The sequence below is a fragment of the Canis aureus genome, chromosome X (assembly GCF_053574225.1).
Source record: "Canis aureus isolate CA01 chromosome X, VMU_Caureus_v.1.0, whole genome shotgun sequence".
NCBI lineage: Eukaryota > Metazoa > Chordata > Mammalia > Carnivora > Canidae > Canis > Canis aureus.
The window spans coordinates 39,447,322-39,470,062 of record NC_135649.1 but is presented as its reverse complement, the minus strand read 5'-3'; the positions used below and the strand labels follow the sequence as shown (position 1 = coordinate 39,470,062).

The window sequence follows — 22,741 nt, the reverse complement described above, 5'->3', positions numbered from 1 at the left end:
TCATGATATAGGCTTTGCAAAACTACTACGGAAGCCGTAGAATGACTTTAGGAGACAGTCTAGGGTAAATGATTTCATTTGTTTATATACATCAAGGAGCAGATGGGTGAACATGATCAATGTTTCCCCATGTGAGGTTTGTGGATGTTAATGTGTTCTTTAAAAACAAACCAACAAAAATGGTTCTTTGGACAAAAATGTTTAAAACGTGGTGGGAAAAAAAATAAATAAATAAAACGTGGTGGGATAAACAAAATTTGTTTTCTTGACCATAAAACTTCTCCTGTAATTTACTTAAAATATCTCATGTGTCTCCAAAAAGGCAATTTAGTATAAAGGGCTTCCTGCTTTTTTTCAGAGCTCAGAACCTCTTTTTCTTCTCACAGACTAATGTTTCATGGATAAACCTTTTGCAAAAACTGAGTTAGATCATCTTGCAAACATATTTCCTCTCAAAGAACTCTCAGCTACTCGTCAGGAGTTTTCTCCTACTTTCTCAAAGGAGAAGAATAACTGGCAGAAAAGAAGGCTCAGGCACAAGTCCAGGGAGAAAGTGCATCTTTATGTGTGGAAGTCAACTTTGAAGATGAAGGGAGAATCATGGTTGAGGGCTTAATGGAGTGAAGAGATCAAAGAAAAAGGACAGCAACCCCATTGTGGGAAAAGTGGCAGTAAAAACTTTTGGAATAATTCCCATGTGCTCACACTCACTGCCCCTGAGGAGCTTGAAGACTTATTGAGGAGGCAGGACAAGAATATGTATCTTGGGGGATCCCTGGGTGGCTCAGGGGTTTAGTACCTGCCTTCAGCCCAGGGCGTAATCCTGGAGTCCCAGGATCAAGTCCCATGTTCGGGATCCCTGCATGGAGCCTGCTTCTGTCTCTGCCTCTCTCTCTCTCTCTCTCTCTCTCTGTCTCTCACGAATAAATAAAATCTTTTTTTAAAAAAGAATATGTATCTTGAAAAAATCATGAAAGGGAAGGGCTTAGATTGTTCTTGATAGGTTGTGGTTTGGGTTAATCAAACTCAGCTGATTAACATCACACATACACACACATACAATCACTAGAGCACATTACCTATCAAAAACACAGAGAGTAGGATCTAGGGTGGGGCAGGGTAAGCAACAGGCAGCAAAGTTGAAAATATATACAAATTGTTTACAGGGACCACAGAACTGTAACGTAGTAGGAATAAATCCAACAAATACGTGTAGGATCTTTATTGAGAAAATCATAAAATGATTGAAGAACATAAGAGAAACGGAAACAAACAGAACCAGACCATGCTTCTGGATGGCAAGATGCAATGTTGTAAGGGTAGCAGCCCTCCCCCAAAGTAATCTATATTTATGAAGAAAATCCAGTAAAAGCCACAAGAGAAATTTTTGTGAAATTCATAAATATCAGTTGTAGTGAGATATCTGTCATTGTAAGGGTTAAAGGAGTAAATATATGTAAAGTGCTTAGAACAAACCCTGGCATATAATATATATGATACAAGTATTAGTTTTTATTTTCCCCTCAAATATTCACATAGCAACTCCTTCACTTCTGTCAAATCTTTGCCCAAATAGCAACTCTTCAACAAGACCCATCCAAGGGGCACCTGGGTGGGTCAGTGGTTGAGTATCAGTCTTTGGCTCAGGTCATGATCCCAGGGTCCTAGGATTTAGTCCCGCATCCAGCTTCCCAAGGGGAGCCTGCTTCTCCCTCTTCCTATGTCCCTGCCTTTCTCTGTCTCTCATGAATAAGTGAATACAATCTTTTAAAAACAAACAAAAAACAAGACCCACGCAGACCATTCTATTTAAAGTTAGAACTTTCCCTCTCAAGGAAGCATTCCCAATTTCCTTTATCCTGCTCTATTTTTTCCATAACGTTTATCATCTTCCAACATACTATATAATATACCTATTTATTACTTTTATTAAATACCTTGGCAAGTAGAATATAAGCTCTGCAAGGGCAGACATATTCTAGCAGCTTTAATGAAATACAGTTCACCATATCAATAGTAATATTTTTGTTTTTATTTTTTAGGACTTTTTTAGGATTTTGTCTTATTTTTTTAGGATTTATGTGTGGATGAGTGGGGGGAAGGGCAGAGGAAGAGGGAGAGATTCTCAAGCAGACTCCCTGCTGAGCACAGAGCCCAATGTGGCACTCCATCCCAGAATCCTGAGATCATGACCTGAGCTAAAATCAAGAACCGAATGCTTAACCAACTGAGCCACCCAGATGACCCTATTTGTTTTTAATACTGTACTAAAATAAAAATGCCTAGAACAATGTCTAACACACAGTAGGTCTGAGTATTTTATTTTATTTTTAAAGATTTTATTCATTCATGAGAGACACAGAGAGAAAGAGAGAGGCAGAGACATAGGCAGAGGGAGAAGCAGGCTCCACGCAGGGAGCCCGATGTGGGACTCGATCCCGGGTCTCCAGGATCAAGACCTGGGCCGAAGATGGTGCCAAACCACTGAGCCACCCAGGCTGCCCTGGGTATTTTAAAAGTGGATTCAGTAAAGAAAGAATGGAATATTCAATATATGGTACTGAGACAATTAACTTTCATATGGAAAAAATTAAATTAGATCCATACCTCGCACCATACATAAAAGTAAATTCCAGATGTCTCAAAGTCCTGAATATAAAGAACAGACCTTTACAATTATTAGACTAAAATATGGGAGATTCTCTTTAAATCTTTGTAGTTGAAAAAAAAAGACTTTAAAAACCAAGATGAAAAAGCAGTAATCTCATAGGGAAATATTTGTAAACTTGATTACATAAAAATTTAAAGCTTCTGAAGGTGAAAGAGAGCATTAAAACATTAAAAGATAAGTAACAAAATGAGAAAAGATATTTGAATCTTATTTAACTAACAAGGATTAATGTCCTGAAATATATAATATAAAGTTTTATCAATAAGGCAAAGGCAAAACTCCAATAGAAAAAAATGAGCAAAGGATTAGTCCAGATTATTAAAAGGAGAGGAAACCTTGATGGCCATAAACACATGAAAATATGCTCAACTTCACATAACTAGGGAAATCCAAGTTAAAACAGAAATTACATAGTTTGCAGCCATTAGTTTGGTAGAAATTTTTAATATGGCATAGCAAGTATAGGCAAAGATAAAAAACAGTTGGAACTCCATACAATGTTGGAGGAAACATAAATTGGTACAATTTTGGAGAGTAGTTTTTGGCAGCAGCTAGTAAAGTTGAAAGCATGTCTCAATCTATGACCTAGAAATTTCATTTCTAGATACCCATGCTGGAGGAATGTTCACACATGAGTTCAAAGAGATTGCTACAAGGATATTTATGAAAGCATTATTTGGAATGTGGGAAAAAGAAAACAATCCAAATGCCCATCATTGGCATACTAATCTGATTAGTGGTTATTCATATGTGAAATGTTACATACAGTGAAATAGAATAAATGAGTGTTAAGTGTAAGTGGTGGTACACAGATTTCCCGTGCAGCAGTAAGTTTTCATTTCTCTGGTAATGAAATGCCCAGGAGTGCAATTGCAGAGCCATATGATACTTGTATGTTTAATTTTATAAGAAACTGCTAAACTTTCTTCCAGAGTGGCTTAAAATTTTACTTTCTCATCAGCAATGTATGAGAGATCCAGTTTCCGTACATCCCCACTGGCATTGGGTTTTTTATTTTAGCCATTCTAATAGATGTGTCATGATATCCCTTTATGGTTTTAATTTTCATTTCCCCAATGTGTAACAGTGTTGAATATCTTTCGTGTGCCTATTTTCCAACTGTGTATCTTCTTCAGTGGGATGACTCTGTGCCTTTTGCTCATTTTCTAATTGAATTTCTGGGGTTTGTTTGTTTTTAAGATTTTTTATTTTTAAGTAATTTCTACACCCAACATGGGATTCAAACTCAAAAACTTCAAAATCAAGAGTCTCCTGATCCACCGACAGAGCCAGCCAGGCACCTGCATGTTTTTTTTTTTTTAATGTTGAGTTTTGAGAGTTTATTATATATTCTAGATATAAGACCTTTGTCAGATACGTGGTTTGCAAATATATTTTCTTAGACTGTTGCTTTTTTTTTCATCCTCTTATCACGGTCTTCCATAAAACCAAAGTTTTAATTTACTTTTTATTTTATGGATTGTGCTTTTTATTTTTTAAGATTTTATTTATTTATTCATCTGAGACACACAGAGAGAGGCAGAGACATAGGCAGAGGGAGAAGCAGGCTCCCTGTGGGGAGCCTGATGCAGGACTCAATCCCAGGACTCCGGGATCATGACCTGAGCCAAAGGCAGACGCTCAACCACTGAGCCACCCAGGCACCCCTGGATTGTGCTTTATAAAAAGATTTTTTATTTGAGTATAGTTGACACACAATGTTATATTAGTTTCCAGTATACAATATAGTGATCCAACAGCAACTCTATATGTTATGCTCTGCTCATGACATGTGTAGCTCCCATCTGTCACCATACAGCCCTATTACAATGTCATTGACTATATTCCCTATGCTTTGCCTTTTATTCTCGTGACTAATTCCATAACTGGAAGCCTGTACCTCCCATTCTCCTTTATCCATTTGCCCATTTCCCCATCACCCTCCCCACTGGGAACCATCAGTTTGTTCTCTGTATTTATAGGTCAGATTCTGCTTTGTGTTTGTTGATTCATTTGTTTTGTTTTTTGGATTCCACATGAGTGAAATTACATGGTATTTATCTTTCTCTGTCTGACTTGTTTCACTTAGCAGAATATGCTCTAGGTTCATTCACATTGTTGTAAATGGCAAGATCTCATCCTTTTTTATGGATGTGTGATACTCTAGTGTGTGTGTGTGTGTGTGTGTGTGTGTGTGTGTGAGATATCATCCTTATCCATTCATCTATCAATGGACGCCCAGGTTGGTTTTATGTCTTGACTATTTTAAGTAATGCTGCAATAAACATAAGGGTGATTATATCTTTTCAGATTGTTTTCATTCAGTTTGAGTAAATAGTAGGGGGATTCCTGGATTATATGGTATTTCTATTTTTAATTTTTTGAGGAAACTCCACACTGTTTTCCACAGTGGCTGCACTAACTTACATTGCCACCAACAGTGCATGTTTCTTTTTCTCCACATCCTCACCAAAGCTTATTTCTTGTTTTTTCGATTCGAGCCATTCTGACAGGTGTAAGGTGATATCTCATTGCAGCTTCGCTTTAAATGTCCTTGACAGTTAGTGAAGCTGAGCATCTTTTCATGTGTCTGTTGTTCATCTGTATGTCTTCTTTGGAAAAATGTCTATTCAGGCACTCTGCCCATTTTTTTAAAGATTTTATGTATTTATTCATGAGAGACACAGAGACAAAGAGAGAGGCAGAGACACAGGCAGAGGGAGAAGTAGGCTCCATGCAGGGAGCCCGATGTGTGACTGGATCTCGGGTCTCCAGGATCACGCCCTGGGCCGTAGGGTGGCACCAAACCGCTGAGCCACCCGGGCTGCCCTCTGCCCATTTTTTAGCCAATCGTTTGTATTTTAGTGTTGAGTTGCATAAGTTCTTTAGATTTTTTGCATATTAACCTCTTACTGGATATATCATTTGCAATATCTTCCCCTATTCAGTAGATTGCCCTTGTTGATGGCTTTGCTTGCCGGGCAGAAGCTTTTTATTTTGTTTTTGTTTTTGTTTTTAAGCTTTTTATTTTGATGTAGCCTCATTTGTTTCGTTTTGATTTTGTTTCACTTGCCTTAGGAGACCTATCTAGAAAAATGTTGCCACGGCCAGAGAAGTTACAGCCTGTGTTTTCTTCTAGGATTTTTACAGTTCAGGTCTCATGTTTAGGTCTTTAATCCACTTTGAGTTTATTTTTGTGTGTGATGTTAGAATGTGATTCAGTTTCATTACTTTGCATGTAGCTATCTGTTTTCCCAGCACAATTTACTGAAAAGACTGTCTTTTCCCCATTGTATATTCTTGCCTCCTTTGTCATAGATTAATTGACCATATAAGCATGGGTTTATTTCTGGGCTCTCTATTCTGTTGCATTAGTCTATGTGTTTTAGTGCCATCACCAACTATTTTGATTACTCTAGCTGTGTAGTATGGTTTGAAATCCAGAAGCATGGCATCTCTAGTTATGTTCTTTCTCAAGATTGCTTTGGCTAGGGCAGCCCTGGTGGCTTAGTGGTTTAGCGCCACCTTCAGCCCAGGGCGAGATCCTATAGACGCGGGATCGAGTCCCATGTTGGGCTCCCTGCATGGAGCCTGTTTCTCCCTCTGCCTGTGTCTCTGCCTCTCTCTGTGTCTCTCATGAACAAATAAAATCTTTAAAAAAAAAGATTGCTTCGGCTATTTGGAGTCTTTTGTTGTTTACGGATTGTGCTTTTGGTGTCATATCTAAGAACTCTTCACAAAGTCTAGGTCCTAAAATTTTCAACTATGTTATATCCTGAAAATTTTATAGATGTATGTTTTACAATTAAATCTATGATCCATTTTGAGTTCGTTTTTGTATAAGCTGTTAAATTTAGATTGTAGTTAATACTTTTTGTCTACGGATATGTGGTTGCTCCAGCACCATTTGTTAAAAAGATTATCTTTTCTCTGTTGAGTTGCTTTTTCACCTTCATCAAAAGTCAACTAAATATATTTAATGTGGGTCTATTTCTCTGTTCTCTATTCTAGCCCATGGATTTTTGTGTCTATCCCTCCTCCAATATCAAACCATCCTGATTATTGTAGCTATAAAAAGGCTTTGAAATCAGGTAAATTGATTTCTTCCATTTTATTCTTTTTTTTTTTCAAAATTGTTTTGGCTGTTCTAGGTCCTTTGCCTTTCCATAGAAATTTTATAATAACCTGGTCTGTATCTATCAAAAATCTTGCTGAGATTTTTGAAAAATGATTTTACTTGTTTATGTGTGAGAGAGAGATTGTGTATGCACACAGAGAAAGGAAGAAGCAGACTCCCCACTGAGCCCAGAGCCTAATGTGGGGCTTGATCCCAGGACCCTGGGATCATAACATGATCCGAAGGCAGATGCTTAACTAACTGAGCCACCCAGGCAGTCCTCTTGCTGAGATTTTTGATAGGAATTGTGTTAACCTATCTACCAATTAGAAGAGAATTCACATCTTTCTATATGGAGTCCTCCAATCCATGTATGTGACATGTCTCTTCATTTATTTATATCTTCTTTGATTTCTTTCTTCAGTGTTTTATAAGTATCTACATACACATACTATACATGTCTTGTTAGATATATACTAAGTGTTTTTGAAAGGATTGTATATGATATTGTACCTAAAATTTTGCTTTCTGCATGTTCGTTGTTAGAAATGCAATTGATTTTTGTATGTTGACTTGATGTTTTGCAACTGTGCTGAATTCACTTATTAGCTTCATAAGTTTTTTGTAATTATCTTGTGATTTTCTACATATATCATGGCATCTGCAAATAGAGATGGCTTTATTCCTTTTGAATCAGAATGCCTTTTATTTCCTTTTTTTGCCTTACTGCTGGGACCAAATCTTCTATTGCTTTATATTAAAGAATAGTGGTGAGAATGGGCATCCCTAACTCATTTCCCCATCTTTAGTTGGGAAACATTTAGCCTCTTATCATTGTGATATTAACTGTCAGGGTTTTTTTTTTTTGTAGATGTTTTATGTTAAGTAAAGAAAATTCTCCTCTATTCTTAGAGTTTTCTGAGGCCTTTCAAAAATATCATGAATGGGGGGCACCTGGATGGCTCAGTTGGTTAAGCCTCTGCCTTTGGCTCAGGGTATGATCCCAAGGTCCTAGGATCAAGCCCTATGTGTCAGGCTCCCTGCTCAGAGGAGAGTCTGCTTCTCCTTCTCCCTTTTCTGCTCCTCAATGTCTGTGCTCTTTGAATCTCTCTCTCTGTGTCAAATAAATAAAATCTTTAAAAAAAAAAAAACCATGAATGGATGTTGAATTTTGTCAAATGCTTTTTCTGCATGTATTGATTTGATCATGTGATTTTTTCTTCTTTAATCTGTTAATATGATTGAATACATAGATTTTTAAAATCCGTATAAATTTGCATATCGATACATTTCTTGATGCCTTTTTTAGTTTGAATCAATTACGAATTGAAAGCATTTCTTCGAAATAATGAAAAATCACACAGACAAGTAAAAACCTAAGCAGAGTTAGCAATCAAGTAATCAAAATATTTGACATAAAGCATACACAGGCCAAAAAAAAAAAAAAGGAAAAAAGTATAGCAGTTAAAGTGCAGTAGTATTCAACTCTGCCTTCACAATAGAATCAAATGGGAGGCATTTTCAAACTATTCTTGATTATGATTTGATTTATCTTTTGTAGTACCCAAACATTAGTACTTTTTAAAGCTGCCTAGCAATTCTAATGTGTAGCCAAAGTTGAGAGCCACTGGCATAGTGGAAAGAACCTAATAAGGTAAACTTTGTTTACCTTATTGGGGTCAGATCTGACTTCTGATCCCAGTTATTATTTGCATGACCTTGAGCAAATTAGTGGAGTTTATCTCTAAAATAAGGATAATAGAAGGGTTGTTTTAAGGAATAAATTAAACATCATACATAAAGTTCCTTGCAGTATCCATGGTATATATAAAAATACATTTGCCAGACTCCCAGAATATAGAAGTATCATGTACAACTTATAAGAAGTATCCACAAAGAGAGGGATGACACCCTTCTTTACTTTTCCTCCTCCCTACTGGTTAAAAAATTGAATGATATGATTTGTGTGCAAGCAAACATGTTGCATCAGGAAATGGAAGCCAAGTATTAAGAATGGCAGAGCTAGATAGACTGGAACCCTGGTGATTATGGAGCAACCATATCAGCCCTGAGAAACTTCTTAACTAACTTTGTTTATGTAATGGAGAATTAAGCTTATATCTTCTTGAGCCACTGCTATATACAGTTTCTTCACTTCCTCTGTTACACCTGATACAATGAAAAAAAAAAAAAGATTCAATACATGGTCTTGTTTGAAATCACTCTTGATGGGCCAAAAACTGAGAGGAATGCATGAAAGATGGTGAGTACATGGGTTCTGATTTAAAAAGGAAACTACAGTCCAGGACATGAATAGGAGAGCATAGTAGAGTATTCTTATAGATGACGTAAGCATCACAGGAGCTCTCCATGACTGAAAGTAAAAACTAGGACGAAGGATTTGTCTTAGAGGCAACTACTCAGTATCACAGGAAGAAAAGCCAGAAGACTCAAATTGTGCCCATTCCTTTTGCCACCATATGCAGTAACAAAGGGATCAATATTCAAGTGAAAGCAATGAGTATGGGAGCTGAAGGCACTGAGATAGTCTAGTATGTTGGGTGACAGGCAATGGCCAAACAGTTAAGAGCATTTATGAGAAATAGGCGCACAGATTTATCAAGGAGCCCATATCATGGCATGTTCTCCAGCTCACTGACTCTGATTGAAAACATCATCTATCTATTCCCTCTATTCTCTGAAACAGGCTGCACAAACAGAGGGAACAGTTAGTCTAAAAAGAAATTTCAGCTACAGAGAGAAGCATATAATAAGAAAATCATCAAACATTTAAACAAAGAAAATACCATTAAATGCAGACAATAAACTCAACAAATAAAGAAGACTTTTCATCATACAAATGGTCTTCAGAGAAAAATTTCTCAGAACATCAGTAGAAAATAAGAATAATTTTAGAATGGTAAGAAAATATATCACATCTATAAAAGAAGAAGTAGTTTTGAAACAATAACAGGTAAATACGAAAACTTAGAGATTTTTAAAAATAAATACCATAGGTAAAATTAAGATGTGAGCAAATCAACTGAAAAAAGATTTGTAATGGATACAGAGATCAAAACAATGAACTGGAAAATTGGGCTGATGCATTCCCCCAAAGCATAGGATAAAGGATAGAGTGATAGAAAGTAGTAAAGAAAAGGTGAGATGCATAAAGAACAGATCAAGAAATCTCCACCTTGTCTAATAGGAGTTCCACTGAATAAAAATTAAGAGAATAGGTGGAAATCAATATCTGAAGAATAGATGCAAAACAAAAAGCAAAAACAAAAAACCTCCTAGCGAAAGGGGAACCCTCTTGCACTGTTGATGGGAATATGAACTGGTACAGCCGCTCTGAAAAACTGTGGAGGTTTCTCAAAGAGTCAAAAATATAGCTACCCTATGACCCAGGAATTGCACTACTGGGATTTACCCCAAAGATACAGATGCAGTGAAAGACCGAGACACCTGCACCCCAATGTTTATAGCAACAATGTCCACAATAGCCAAACTGTCGAAGAAGCCTCGGTGTCCATCGAAAGATGAATGGATAAAGAAGATGTGGTTTATGTATACAATGGAATATTCCTCAGCCATTAGAAACGACAAATACCCACCATTTGCTTCAACGTGGATGGAACTGGAGGGTATTATGCTGAGTGAAGTAAGTGAATTGGAGAAGGACAAACATTATATGGTTTCATTCATACGGGGAATATAAAAAATAGTGAAAGGGATTAAAGGGGAAAGGAGAGAAAATGAGTGGGAAATATCAGAGAGGGTGACAGAACATGAGAGACTCCTAACTCTGGGAAACGAACAAGGGGTAGTGGAAAAGGAGGTGAGCGGGGCTTGGGGTGACGGGCACTGAGGGGGGCACTTGACGGGATGAGCACTGGGTGTTATACTATATGTTGGCAAATCGAACTCCAATAAAAAATATAGGAAAAAAAACCCCTCCTAAAATTGAAGTCATGAATATTCACATTGAAAGGACCCTTTAAGTGAGAAGGGGGAGGACTTATAAAAACAAGAATGGTAATTAAAATGAAGAAAACTTTAAACCTATACATATCATCATGTCATCAAGGATAACAGGAAAATACTAAAAAACTTGAAAAAGAAAATAAAGATCACTTACAATGGAACAAGAATAAGTCTGACACCAAACTTCCATTAGCAACATCAGACATAGGAAAACAATGGAACATATCTTCAAATTGTTGAGTGAAAATAATGTTGAACCTCAGATTTAATACCAAATCAAACTATTATATAAGTGGGAGGGAGAAATAAAGCCATTTTGGACACAGAAGAGCCCAGAACACTTACCAACACAGAAACTCTTAAAAATAATTATTAGAGAATATACTTCTGCAAAAAGAAAATTTGTGGAAGGTAATGGTATTAAGGAAACGAGGCTGAATAATTTGTGTATAGTGTATAGAATTAGAAAATTCATTTTAAAAATATGAGGTGCAACCTAGCTCCAACCTTGAGAAGGTTTGGCAAGTGTAAAGTCAGTGAAAGGTATTACCTGTAAATTTTGTTCAAACCAAGCAACACATTGCGTTCTTCTATAACAACAAAGCAATAATGAATGCTTATGTAGTTTAGAATGGCATGAGGGATGTCTGTGGTCACTGGCCTAGTTTAAGTACCAGGAAACAAATTCTAGAAAGAGATCCGTTCCTGGTCTAAAATAACCTTGTATGGAGCAAAATGAAAGAAGGCAGAAAACTGACCTATACAATAGTATCCTCAAAAGATTTTATTTCACAAAATATTTCTTGAGCTTCTGCTCTGTGCCAGGTTCTGTGTAGGTGCTGAAGGGAGCAAAGACGAAGACAAAGTGGAAGATCCTGGTCTTTGAAGAGTTGGCATTCCTCATTGGGTCTTTCAGAAAAGAAAGGGGCTTTCAGATGAAGCTAGTAAGTCAAAGACATGGGTGAAAGACAGACCTATATTGGAATTTTAGGAAGCTCAATGTGCTAGAGAGTACAGGAAGACTTTGCACCCCAAACATCTGAAAGCAGAGAAACTAACTTGAAGCTAATCCTGTAATACAGTGAAAAGAGGCTTTGTGGAAGTTGGGAGCAATAAGCATGGGAAATTTGAGTAAGGTTTCTGTAATCAAACCCTAGAGATTCTTTTTTTTTTTTAATTTTTATTTATTTACGATAGTCACACAGAGAGAGAGAGAGAGAGGAGCAGAGACATAGGCAGAAGGAGAAGCAGGCTCCATGCACCGGGAGCCCGATGTGGAATTCGATCCCGGGTCTCCAGGATCATGCCCTGGGCCAAAGGCAGGAGCTAAACCTCTGCGCCACCCAGGGATCCCAAACCCTAGAGATTCTATCTTTTGTTGCATATTTATTTTTTTGTTGTTGCATATTTAAAATAGAGTTCTCTCTTAAGAAGCCATGTGACATAGAAGAAAGTATAGACTTTAACTGCATGACTACAAGCAAATACTGAATCTCACTGAGCTTCGGTTTACTCAGCTACAAAATGTAAATACTAAAAGAGCCAACCCTGAAGAAATTTTGCAAGAATTAAATGAAATAATGCATAAAAGTTCTGGGCCCGTAGGTGGTAATATTAAATAATAACAATGATTTATAGAGCTATAGTTCAAAATTACCCTATAGATATGTTATTGAATTTTGTGTGTATATCACCCATTACAGTCACTATGGCTATATATCTAATTACCTCAAAACTTAGAAGTGTAAAGCAACCATCTATTATGGTCATAGATTCTGTGGGTCAGGAATTTGGACAGGGCACAGCAGGGATGCTCCAAAATGTCTGGGGCCTCAACTGGAATACTCAGAGGCTGGGAATGGAACCACCTAGAGGCTAGCTCACTCACATGTCTGGGAGTTGATACTGCTGTCATCTGGAGGCCTCAGGTACCCTCCATATTGAGCCTCTTTATGTGGTCTCCCTACTTGGGCTAGTTTGAGTTATCTCACGGCATGGTGGCTGTGTCAAAGAAGTATCTTTATTATGAACTAGCTTCAGAAGTAATAGAACATCACTTCTACTGTATATAATTGATTGGAGCAGTCATAAGCCCCTACCCCAATTTTGAGGGAAAGAAACATAAAGTCCACCTATCCGTGGGAGGAATATTGATATCATAGTTTAAGAACACATGAGGTGAGAGATACTGTTGCAGTTTTGTAGGAAAATACAGTCTTTCATATAATCCAGATTTGTAAGTTCAAAGAGCAAATGTCAGATGGGATCCCAAAGTTTCTTCTGCCTATAGAACAGTATAATTGCTACTGTTGGTATGGGCTAGCACCCTTCAAAATTCTTTAGCCTTTAGAAATGAGGCTTGTGTTTTCCTCTTCCCAGGTGTTCAGATAAGAGGTTAACTTATTCGCATTGGAAATGACTGTACATTCAACAGCAGAATGACTTCCTTATGAGTTAATGACCTGTCTACACTGTATTCTGTGTCATAAATTTTATATTTATTTTTGTTCTAACCATTACTGCAACCTTGATGGACTATTATTGTGCCCATTTTACAAATTTAGACTCAAAAAGGCTAAGGTATCAGTAGTCAGGATTCAGGTACAGGTCAGATTCCAAAGTCTTGAGTTTTCTCCATTATAATTATTGCCTCTCCACTGGAGATATTTAAGTAGACTGTAAGGATCATCAGTTAGAGATGCTAGAGAGGGAAGTCCTATATCTAGTAGGAGTTTGGAACAAGACATCTGAGATTCTAAGTTTCTCTTCCAAATTTATACATATACTCTTTACCCAAACAAAATGATTTCTAGGGCATCCCTGGGTGGCTCAGTGGTTTAGCGTCTGCCTTTGACCCAGGGCATGATCCTGGAGTCCCCGGATTGATTCCCCCATTAAGCTCCCTACATGGAACCTGCTACTCTCTCTGCCTCTCTCTCTCCCTGTGTCTCTCATGAGTAATAAATTTAAAAAAATCTTTTAAAAAATGATTTCTATCCTACAGGATCTTTTTTTAAAGATCTTATTTATTTATTTATTCATGAGAGACACAGAGGGAGAGAGAGAGGCAGAGACACAGGCAGAGGGAGAAGCAGGCTCCATGCGGGGAGCCCGACGTGGGATTCAATCCGGGACTCCAGGATCAGGCCCTGGACTGAAGGCGGCGCTAAACTGCTGAGCCACCCTGGCTGCCCCCTACAGGATTTTATATGATATAATATCACTGGCTGTTTGTCCTGCATTGAAAGTTTACCTATTCAAAAGGAGACATGTTATATAGCAACTAATCTCATGAGCTTTGGAGTCAGACAGACCATGGTTTGATTCCTGGCTTTGCCATTTACTACTATGTATTTGGATAAATACACAGGACAAATTTAGCTGCCAGTGAAAGAACAACTGGTGAAAAGTGGCTTAAACAACAAATCTGCAGACAATTACAGGGTTCTTAATTCAGTGGCTCATCAGGAAACCAGTGCTTTCCATTTACTCCCTCTGCTCTCCCCAGTTTGTCATCAATGCCCCCTAGTATGAGACACAAGGTTACAGATGTTCTAAGCATCGTGTAAAGAACAATCCACTTTAAGCAACAAGAAAGACATTTCTTCCCATGAGCATTTTTTTTATTTTCAGTGAATACCTTTCCTAGAAGCCCTTAAGCAGACCTCTGTTCAAGTCCCCTTGGCTAGGATTAGGTACATTTCCATGCAGAAACCAACTATTGGCAAAAGGAATGAGATCCCTGTTTGGCTAAAATTAAGCATGATTTACCTTCTCAGGATTGGAAAGAGTTCAGCTCCTACACACACACACACACACACACAAACACACACACAGACACACACACACACACATCATGACTACCCAAAGGAAGGTGAAAAAAATCAAGGTTCTATTAGCAAAGAAGAGTGGAAGGGACCAATAATGTTTGCTTTAGTACTTAGCATTTCTGAGCCTCACAGTGGGGTCATAGTACCTTTTTCCTCAAAGTACTGCTGTGACATTAACTGAGATAATTCTTATTAAATGCTCAATAAATGTCAGCTATTAATGTGGTGGTTGATGTTATTGTTTGACTTTTAATTTGGTATCTCATCAATAGATGGTCCTTTCCATATTTTCCTTCTGTCCCTCACAGCTTGATATCAATGCCTTGTTTTACAGCCATAAGATGGATACAGCAACTCTAGGCATCATATGCAAATAATGCCTACAATCCTCAATTTCTGTATCTAAAATGGATATATTTCTATTTACCTCAAAGATTTGTTGCAAGGATTAAATGACACCATTCATATAAGAGCTCAATAAAGTCAGCCACTACTCTTCCCATTACTGATATCAATACCCTGTGCACGGTGCCTGGCATAATGTCAAGCACAAAGCAAGCATGCAACAAATGGTAGCTGTTGTAAATAAACATTTTGCACATCTAGTCTGTGCAAGAAAGGGCTGGATAATTTGTGAATCTTGGTTAGACCAATCTTTTTTTAAGGATTTATTTATTTTAGAGATAGAGAGAGCACCGAAGTAGGGGAGAAGCAGACAGAGAGAGAGAGAATCTCAAGCAGGTACCAACTACCTGCTGAGTATGGAGCCTGATGTGGGGCTTGATCCTCGAGACTGTAACCTGAGCCAAAATCAACAATTGGCCACTTAACTAATTGAGCCACCTCAGGTGCCCCTACGCAAAACCTTCTTACATACAATGTCAAAAGCAGAAACAACAAAGGAAAAAATAGATATCTTGGACTTCATCAAAATTAAGAACATTTGAGCTTCAAATGACATCATTGAGATAGTAAAATGACAACCTGCAGAATAGAAGAAAATATTGGCAAATGATATAGCTAATAAGAGACTTGTATGCAGGATATATAAAGACTCCTGAACTCAAAAGTAAAGCAACAAATAACCCAATTAAAAATGAGCAAATGATATGATAGACATTTCTCTAAATAAGAAAAAATTGACCAAATGGTCAATAAGCACTTGAAAAGATCTTCAGCATCATTAGTCATTAAGGAAATATATATCAAAACCAAAATGAGATACTACTTCACACCCACTAGAATGGAAGAATCATAAAGACAGATAATGAAAAGTATCGGCAATAATATGGTGAAATTGGAGCTTTCATGCACTGGTGATGGGAATGTAAAATGGTGCAGCCTTTATGGAAAGCAGTCTGGCAATTCCTCAAATAATTAAACATAGAGCTACTACATGATCCAGCAATTCCACAGCTAGGTATATACTCAAGAAAAATGTAAACATACATACACAGAGAAATTTGTACACAAATATGCAGAGCAGTATTACTCATTATAGCCAAAAGGTAGAAATAATCTAAATTCTTATCAATAGATGAATGGATGAATGACATATGCTATATCCATACAATGGAATATTATGCAGCCATAAAAGAAATCAAGTACCAATATGTGTTACAACATGGATGCACCATGAAACTAGTATGCTAAGTGAAGGAGGACACAAAAGGCCATATATTGTAAGTGTCCATTCATATGAAAAATCCAGAACAGGCAAATCCATAGAGACAGAAAACAAATTAATGGTTGCCGGGGGTTAGGGGTAGGGGGAATGGGAAGTGACTGCTAATGAGTATGGGGTTTCTTTGTGGGGTGATGAAAATGTTTCAAAATAGATTGTGATGATGATTGCACAGCTCTGTGAATATACTAAAATATGTCAAATTTTACATTTAAATGGGTGAATTTTATAATACATGAATTATATCTCAATAAACCTCTTTAAGAAAAAAAGAATGGTTCTCACCACTGTTATTCAACATAGTACTGGAAGTCCTAGCCTCAGCAATCAGACAAAAAAAAGAAATAAAAGGCATTCAAATTGGCAAAGAGGAAGTCAAACTCTCCCTCTTCACAGATGACATGATTCTGTACATAGAAAACCCAAAAGAGGGATCCCTGGGTGGCGCAGCGGTTTGGCGCCTGCCTTTGGCCCAGGGCGCGATCCTGGAGACCCGGGATCGAATCCCACATCGGGCTCCCGGTGCATGGAGCCTGCTTCTCCCTCTGCCTGTGTCTCTGCCTCTCTCTCTCTCTCTGTGACTATCATAAATAAATTTAAAAAAAAATTAAAAAAAAAAAAAGAAAACCCAAAAGACTCCACCCCAAGATTGCTAGAACTCATAAAGCAATTTGGCAGTGTGGCAGAATACAAAATCAATGCCCAGAAATCAGTGCCATTTCTATACACTAACAATGAGACTGAAGAAAGAGAAACTAATGAGTTAATCCCATTTACAATGGCACCCCAAATCATAAGATACCTAGGAATAAACCTAACCAAAGAGGTAAAATATCTATACCCTAAAAACTACAGAAAACTTCTGAAAGAAATTAAGGAAGATATAAAGAGATGGAAAAACATTCCATGCTTATGGATTGGAAGAATAAATATTGTGAAAATGTCTATGCTACCCAGGGCCATTTACATGTTCAATGCAATCCCTATCAAAATACCATGGACTTTCTTCAGAGAGTTGGAACAAATCATCTTAAGATTTGTATGGAATCAAAAAAGACCCTGGATAGCCAGGGGAATATTGAAAAAGAAAACCAATGCCGGGGGCATCACAATGCTGGATTTCAAGCTGTACTACAAAGCTGTGATCATCAAGACAGTATGGTACTGACACAAAAACAGGCACATAGATCAATGGAACAGAATAAAGAACCCAGAAATGGGCACTCAACTCTATGGTCAACTAATATTTGACAAAGAGGGAAAGACTATCCACTAGATAAAGGATAGTCTCTTCAATAAATGGTGCTGGGAAAATTGGACAGCCACATGCAGAAGAATGAAATAGGACCATTCCCTTCCACCATACACAAAGATAAACTCAAAATGGATGAAAGATCTAAATGTGGGATCCCTGGGTGGCGCAGTGGTTTAGCGCCTGCCTTTGGCCCAGGGCGCGATCCTGGAGACCCAGGATCGAATCCCACATCGGGCTCCCAGTGCATGGAGCCTGCTTCTCCCTCTGCCCGTGTCTCTGCCTCTCTCTCTCTGTGACTATCATAAATAAATAAATAAAAATTAAAAAAAAAAGATCTAAATGTGAGAGAAGAATCCATCAAAATCCTAAAGAACACAGGCAACAACCTTTCTGAACTTACCACAGTAACCTCTTGCAAGATACATCTATGAAGGCAAGAGAAACAAAACCAAAAATGAACTTTTGTGACTTCATCAAGATCAAAAGCTTCTGCACAGCAAAAGAAACAGTCAACAAAACTAAAAGACAACCTAAAGAATGGGAGAAGATATTTGCAAATGACATATCAGATAAAGCGCTAGTATACAAGATCTGTAAAGAACCTACCAAACAACACCCAAGAAACAAAAAATCCAATCATGAAATGGGCAGAAGAAATGAACAGAAATTTCTCCAAAGACATACATATGGCCAACAAGTACATGAGAAAATGCTCTGCATCCCTTGCCATCAGGGAAATACAAATCAAAACCACAATGAGATACCACCTCACAATAGTGAGAATTGCAAAATTAACAAGACAGGAAACAACAAATGTTGGAGAGGATGTGGAGAAAGAGAAACCCTCTTGCACTGTTGGTGGGAATGTGAACTAGTACAGCCACTCTGGAAAACTGTGTGGAGGTTCCTCCAAGAGTTAAAAATAGAACTGCCCTATGACCCAGCAATTGCACTACTGGGTATTTACCCCAAAGACACTGATGTAGTGAAACGCCGGGACACCTGCACCCCAATGTTCAGAGGAGCAATGTCCACAATAGCCAAACTGTTAAGGAGCCATGATATCCTTCGACAGATGAATAGATAAAGATGATGTGGTCTATATATACAATGGAATATTACTCAGCCATCAGAAAGGAGGAATACCCACCATTTGCATCGACGTGGATGGAACTGGAGGGTATTATGCTGAGTGAAATAAGTCAATCGGAGAAAGACAATCATCATATGGTTTCACTCATACATGGAATATAAGAAGTAGTAAAAGGGATTATAAGGGAAAAGAATAGAACTGAGTGGGGAAAATTAGAGAGGGGGACAAACCAAGAGAGACTCCTAATTCTGGGAAACAAATAAAGGGTTGCAGAAGGGGTGGTGGGTAGGGGGTGGGGTTACTGGGTGACAGGCAATGAGGAGGGCACTTGATGGGATGAGCATTGGGTGTTATACTATATGTTGGCAAATTGAATTTAAATTAAAAAGAAAATAAAAAAAAGAATGGGCCAGGCCTTGCTAGAAATACAAAGATGAGGGGTGCCTGGGTGGCTCAGTGGGTTGGGCAGCTAACTCTTGGTTTCAGCTCAGGTCATGATCTCAGGGTGATGGGGTCAAGCCCCATGTCGGGCTCTGTGCTCAGCAGGGAATCAGTCTGCTTCAGGATTTTCTCTCTCTCTCTCTCTCTCTCTCTCTAAAATAAAGAAGTAGACTTTTAAAAAAATGAAATACAAAGATGGATAAAACCATAGTTTCCTTATGGCACTATTTGTCAGGAAGTTCAAGTACTGTAAAAAAAAAGAATAGCACTCCTGGTTCCATTTATGTTCCCTCCCTCATTTTTCTCCCATTCCACTTTTTAAATTTCTATTTGTATTTGATTTATCCTTACAAAATCAGTTCAAATTCTTTCTGGAATAAGGTGGGGGCATTAAGTAAACAAATGACCTGACCTCAAATAGCGATGATACAGGGTAGAAAGAGGTCAGTGCCATAAAGGAGACACTGCTGAAGTGTTCTGAGAGTAAGTAAAAAGAACTTCTGGAAGGGAAAAACAAAAGTGATCAGTGATCCTCCCCGTCCCCACCAGCCCCCACACCCGCCCCACTCTCCCAAAGCATCTTTGTACCCCTGCTCTCCAAATTAGCCCTGGGAGAAAGATGTCATAGGACATATAAATGGATCCCAGAGCACATGAGCAGAGCCAGCCAGGAGGTGCCTGTTCCAATGTGATGAACTCTGAGAACTTCATTTGTGTTAAGCTGTAGCCTGCATGGCAGCTAACCCAATGGTGAGAGGAAGGAAGTGATACGAGCCTCTTGAGCTGGAGTGTGCCTCCAACCTACACCTGACCAGCACCCAGCATGTGGAAACAAGAAATTCTTGGTGCATTAAGCAGCCCTATTGAAGAAGAGCCAGAACCGGGGAGGTGAGTTTTCAGCACGGCAGCTTCAGGCTGAGCTCAGCTGTTGGTGCAGCAGGCACTGGGCTTTCTGCTCAGAAGCTGTCAGAAGCATTATAATTAAACCTCCCCGCCTCCCCCTGACCAGGGCTGACAGCTGTGAGAGCAGAGCTGCTAGGAGAGGCACATATATTCTTGAATCAATTTGGATCCAGGAAGGGGGTGGGAATATTCCACCTCCACAATTTCCACAACAAAGGGCACTTCTATTCCTGGGAAACTCAGGAGTCAGAGGCGCCCAAGGCATCTTGCACGGAAGATTTCTCTCCATTTGGGAAAAGATATGGCAGTTTCTTATAAAGTGACATCTAGCTCTGTCTTATGACCCAGCAATTAAACTACTAGGTGTTTATCCAAGATAAATGCAAACAGATATCCAGGAAAAGCCTTGTATATGATTGTTCACAGCAGCTTTATTCATAATACCCCAGACTGGAAAGATCCCAGGGCTTCATCCATGGAGGAATGGACTAACAGACTGTGGCCTATTCAGACAATGGAATACTACCCAGCAATAAACAGGAAGGATGTCCCGATACATGCAAGATGGATGAATCCCCAAACCATGTTAAATAAAGAGGGGTTACACAAAGGAATACATTTCGTGTGATTCCATTTATATCTTGCAAAATCAGTGGTGGAAAAAAAAGCAGAGCACTGATTACTCTGGGGGGAAGAGTGGGCAGGGAATGACTGGAAGGGGCACGAGGAAAGTTTCCAGGGTAATTATACTGTATCACTTCATGGGAGTTTAGTTTCCACAGGTAAAGGCATTTGCAAAATTCAGGGAAGGCACACCAAAGAGAAACACTGATTGGAAAATAAAATGAGAAATAAGGATCATCGTGAAGGAAAGGAGCGACATGTGATGTTATCAGATTTGATTTTTTTAAATGTCAGTCTGAAGCAACTGATTTAAAAAAAAACAGCAAAAATCTTGAGCATTTTACTAAAAATGATATGCAGATGGCAAATAAGAACGTGAAAAAAATGTTCTGCATCATTTTCCATTAGGGAAATGCAAATTAAAGCCACAAGGAGAGATCAGAGCACACTTACTAGAATGGCTAAAATAAAAAATGATGACAAGCCCAAGGGCTGGTGAGGATTGCGAGCAACTGGTGATCTCCTATATTACCAGTCGGAATGCAAAACTGTGCCGCCATTCTAGAAAACAGTTCAGTAGCTTCTTAATACCGGTAAACATACACTTACTATGTATCTGAAGAATCCCACTTACAGATACTTACCCTAGAAAAATGAAAACTCCTGTCCACACAAAAACCTGTGTACACAGCAAGAATGGCTTATCTCCATTTTCTGATGTCTGAAGCCTCAGCTGGCAAGTTTTGAATGTCTGTGTATGACTTAGATGCCTGAGGACTGGAAACATCTAGTGGTTTCTTCACCCATATATATGGCATGTGAGCTGAGATACATCAAAGACTGCTTAGTGGAGACTAACTATAGTTAGCTATAGCACCTACAAATGGTCACTCCATTGGAGTGTCCAGAGAGTGAGTATTCCAAGAGAACCAGGTGACAGCTGTGTGGCCTTCTCTGACCTCATCTCAGAAGTCACACAGTGTCACTTCCATCACCTTCTATTGATTAATACAAGTTGCTAAGGCCATCTCAGATTCAAAATGAGACGAATTAGACCCTATGTCTTGAATGGGGTAAGTTCGCACTACAGAACATGTGTGATTAGAGATATGGTTGCCTCTTTGGAAAATATGATCTGCAACAGGGAATGCAGAAAATTAATCCACGTATAAATCTAAATAGCCATCAAAGGGCACCTGGGTGGCCGAGTTGGTTAAGCGTCTGCCTTTGGCTCAGGTCATGGTCTCGGGGTCCAGGATTGAGCCCTGCATTAGGTTCCCTGCTTGGCAGGGAATCTATCCCTCTGCCCCTCCACCCACTTGCTCTCTCTCTCTCTCTCTCCCTTTCTCTCCCTCAAATGAATATATGAAATCTTTAAAATAAATAAATAGCCATTGATTATAAAATCCAACAAAAAACAATTACAATTTGAGATGTTAAAACTAAGAGATAAAACATTAAATAACAATACATGAAAAAAATCCTGTTCGTGAATGTTTATGGCAGCTCTATTCATAACTGCCAAAAACTAGAAACACAAATGTCCTGTAATTAGTGATGGATAAATGAACTGGTACCTCTATACAATGGAAGACTGCTCAGCAGTATAAAAGAATGAACTACGGATACATACAGCAACTTTGATAAACTTCACGGTATGTTAAAACATAAATGTCAATGTTCTGGAATTAGGGTGATTGCTGAACTGTGTGAATATACTAAAATACACAAAAGCCACTGAATTGCACCCTTTAAAAGGATGAATTTTATTGTATGTGAACCATATTTCAGCTTAAAAATGAGAAAAGAACCACAATTTTCAGGAAAAATAAAATCCTGGTTCTCATATAGATATAAAAATGAACACATGTTAAAGATTTATTTTCCTCATGTCCATACTATCCAAAGCAACCTACAGATTCAACACAGTCCCTATCAAAATACCAGTGGCATTTTTCACAGACTAGAATAAATAATTTGAAAATTTGTATGGAACCACAAAAGACTCTGAGTAGCCAAAGCAATCTTGAGAAAAAAGAACAAAGTTGGAGATGCCATGTTCCAAGATTTCAAACTATACTATGTAGCTAGGGTAATCAAAACAGTATGGTACTGGCACAAAAACAGACACATAGA

The 22,741-nt window shown here is 38.3% G+C and overlaps 1 protein-coding gene across 11 annotated transcripts in view; it reads right to left on the bottom strand.

The window, feature by feature from the left end:
• DCX (doublecortin) overlaps positions 1-21,505 on the bottom strand; it is a 140,183-nt gene extending 118,678 nt beyond the window's left edge. For 10 of the 11 annotated variants that reach the window (XM_077889930.1, XM_077889931.1, XM_077889938.1 and 7 more), the window contains exon 1: positions 21,250-21,505. In XM_077889930.1, the coding sequence (XP_077746056.1) occupies positions 21,250-21,392 (143 nt within the window). In that variant the 5' untranslated portion in view covers positions 21,393-21,505. The remainder of the gene's footprint in view (positions 1-21,249) is intronic. The other variant, XM_077889936.1, reaches the window with a different exon arrangement.
• Positions 21,506-22,741: the final 1,236 nt, after the last annotated feature.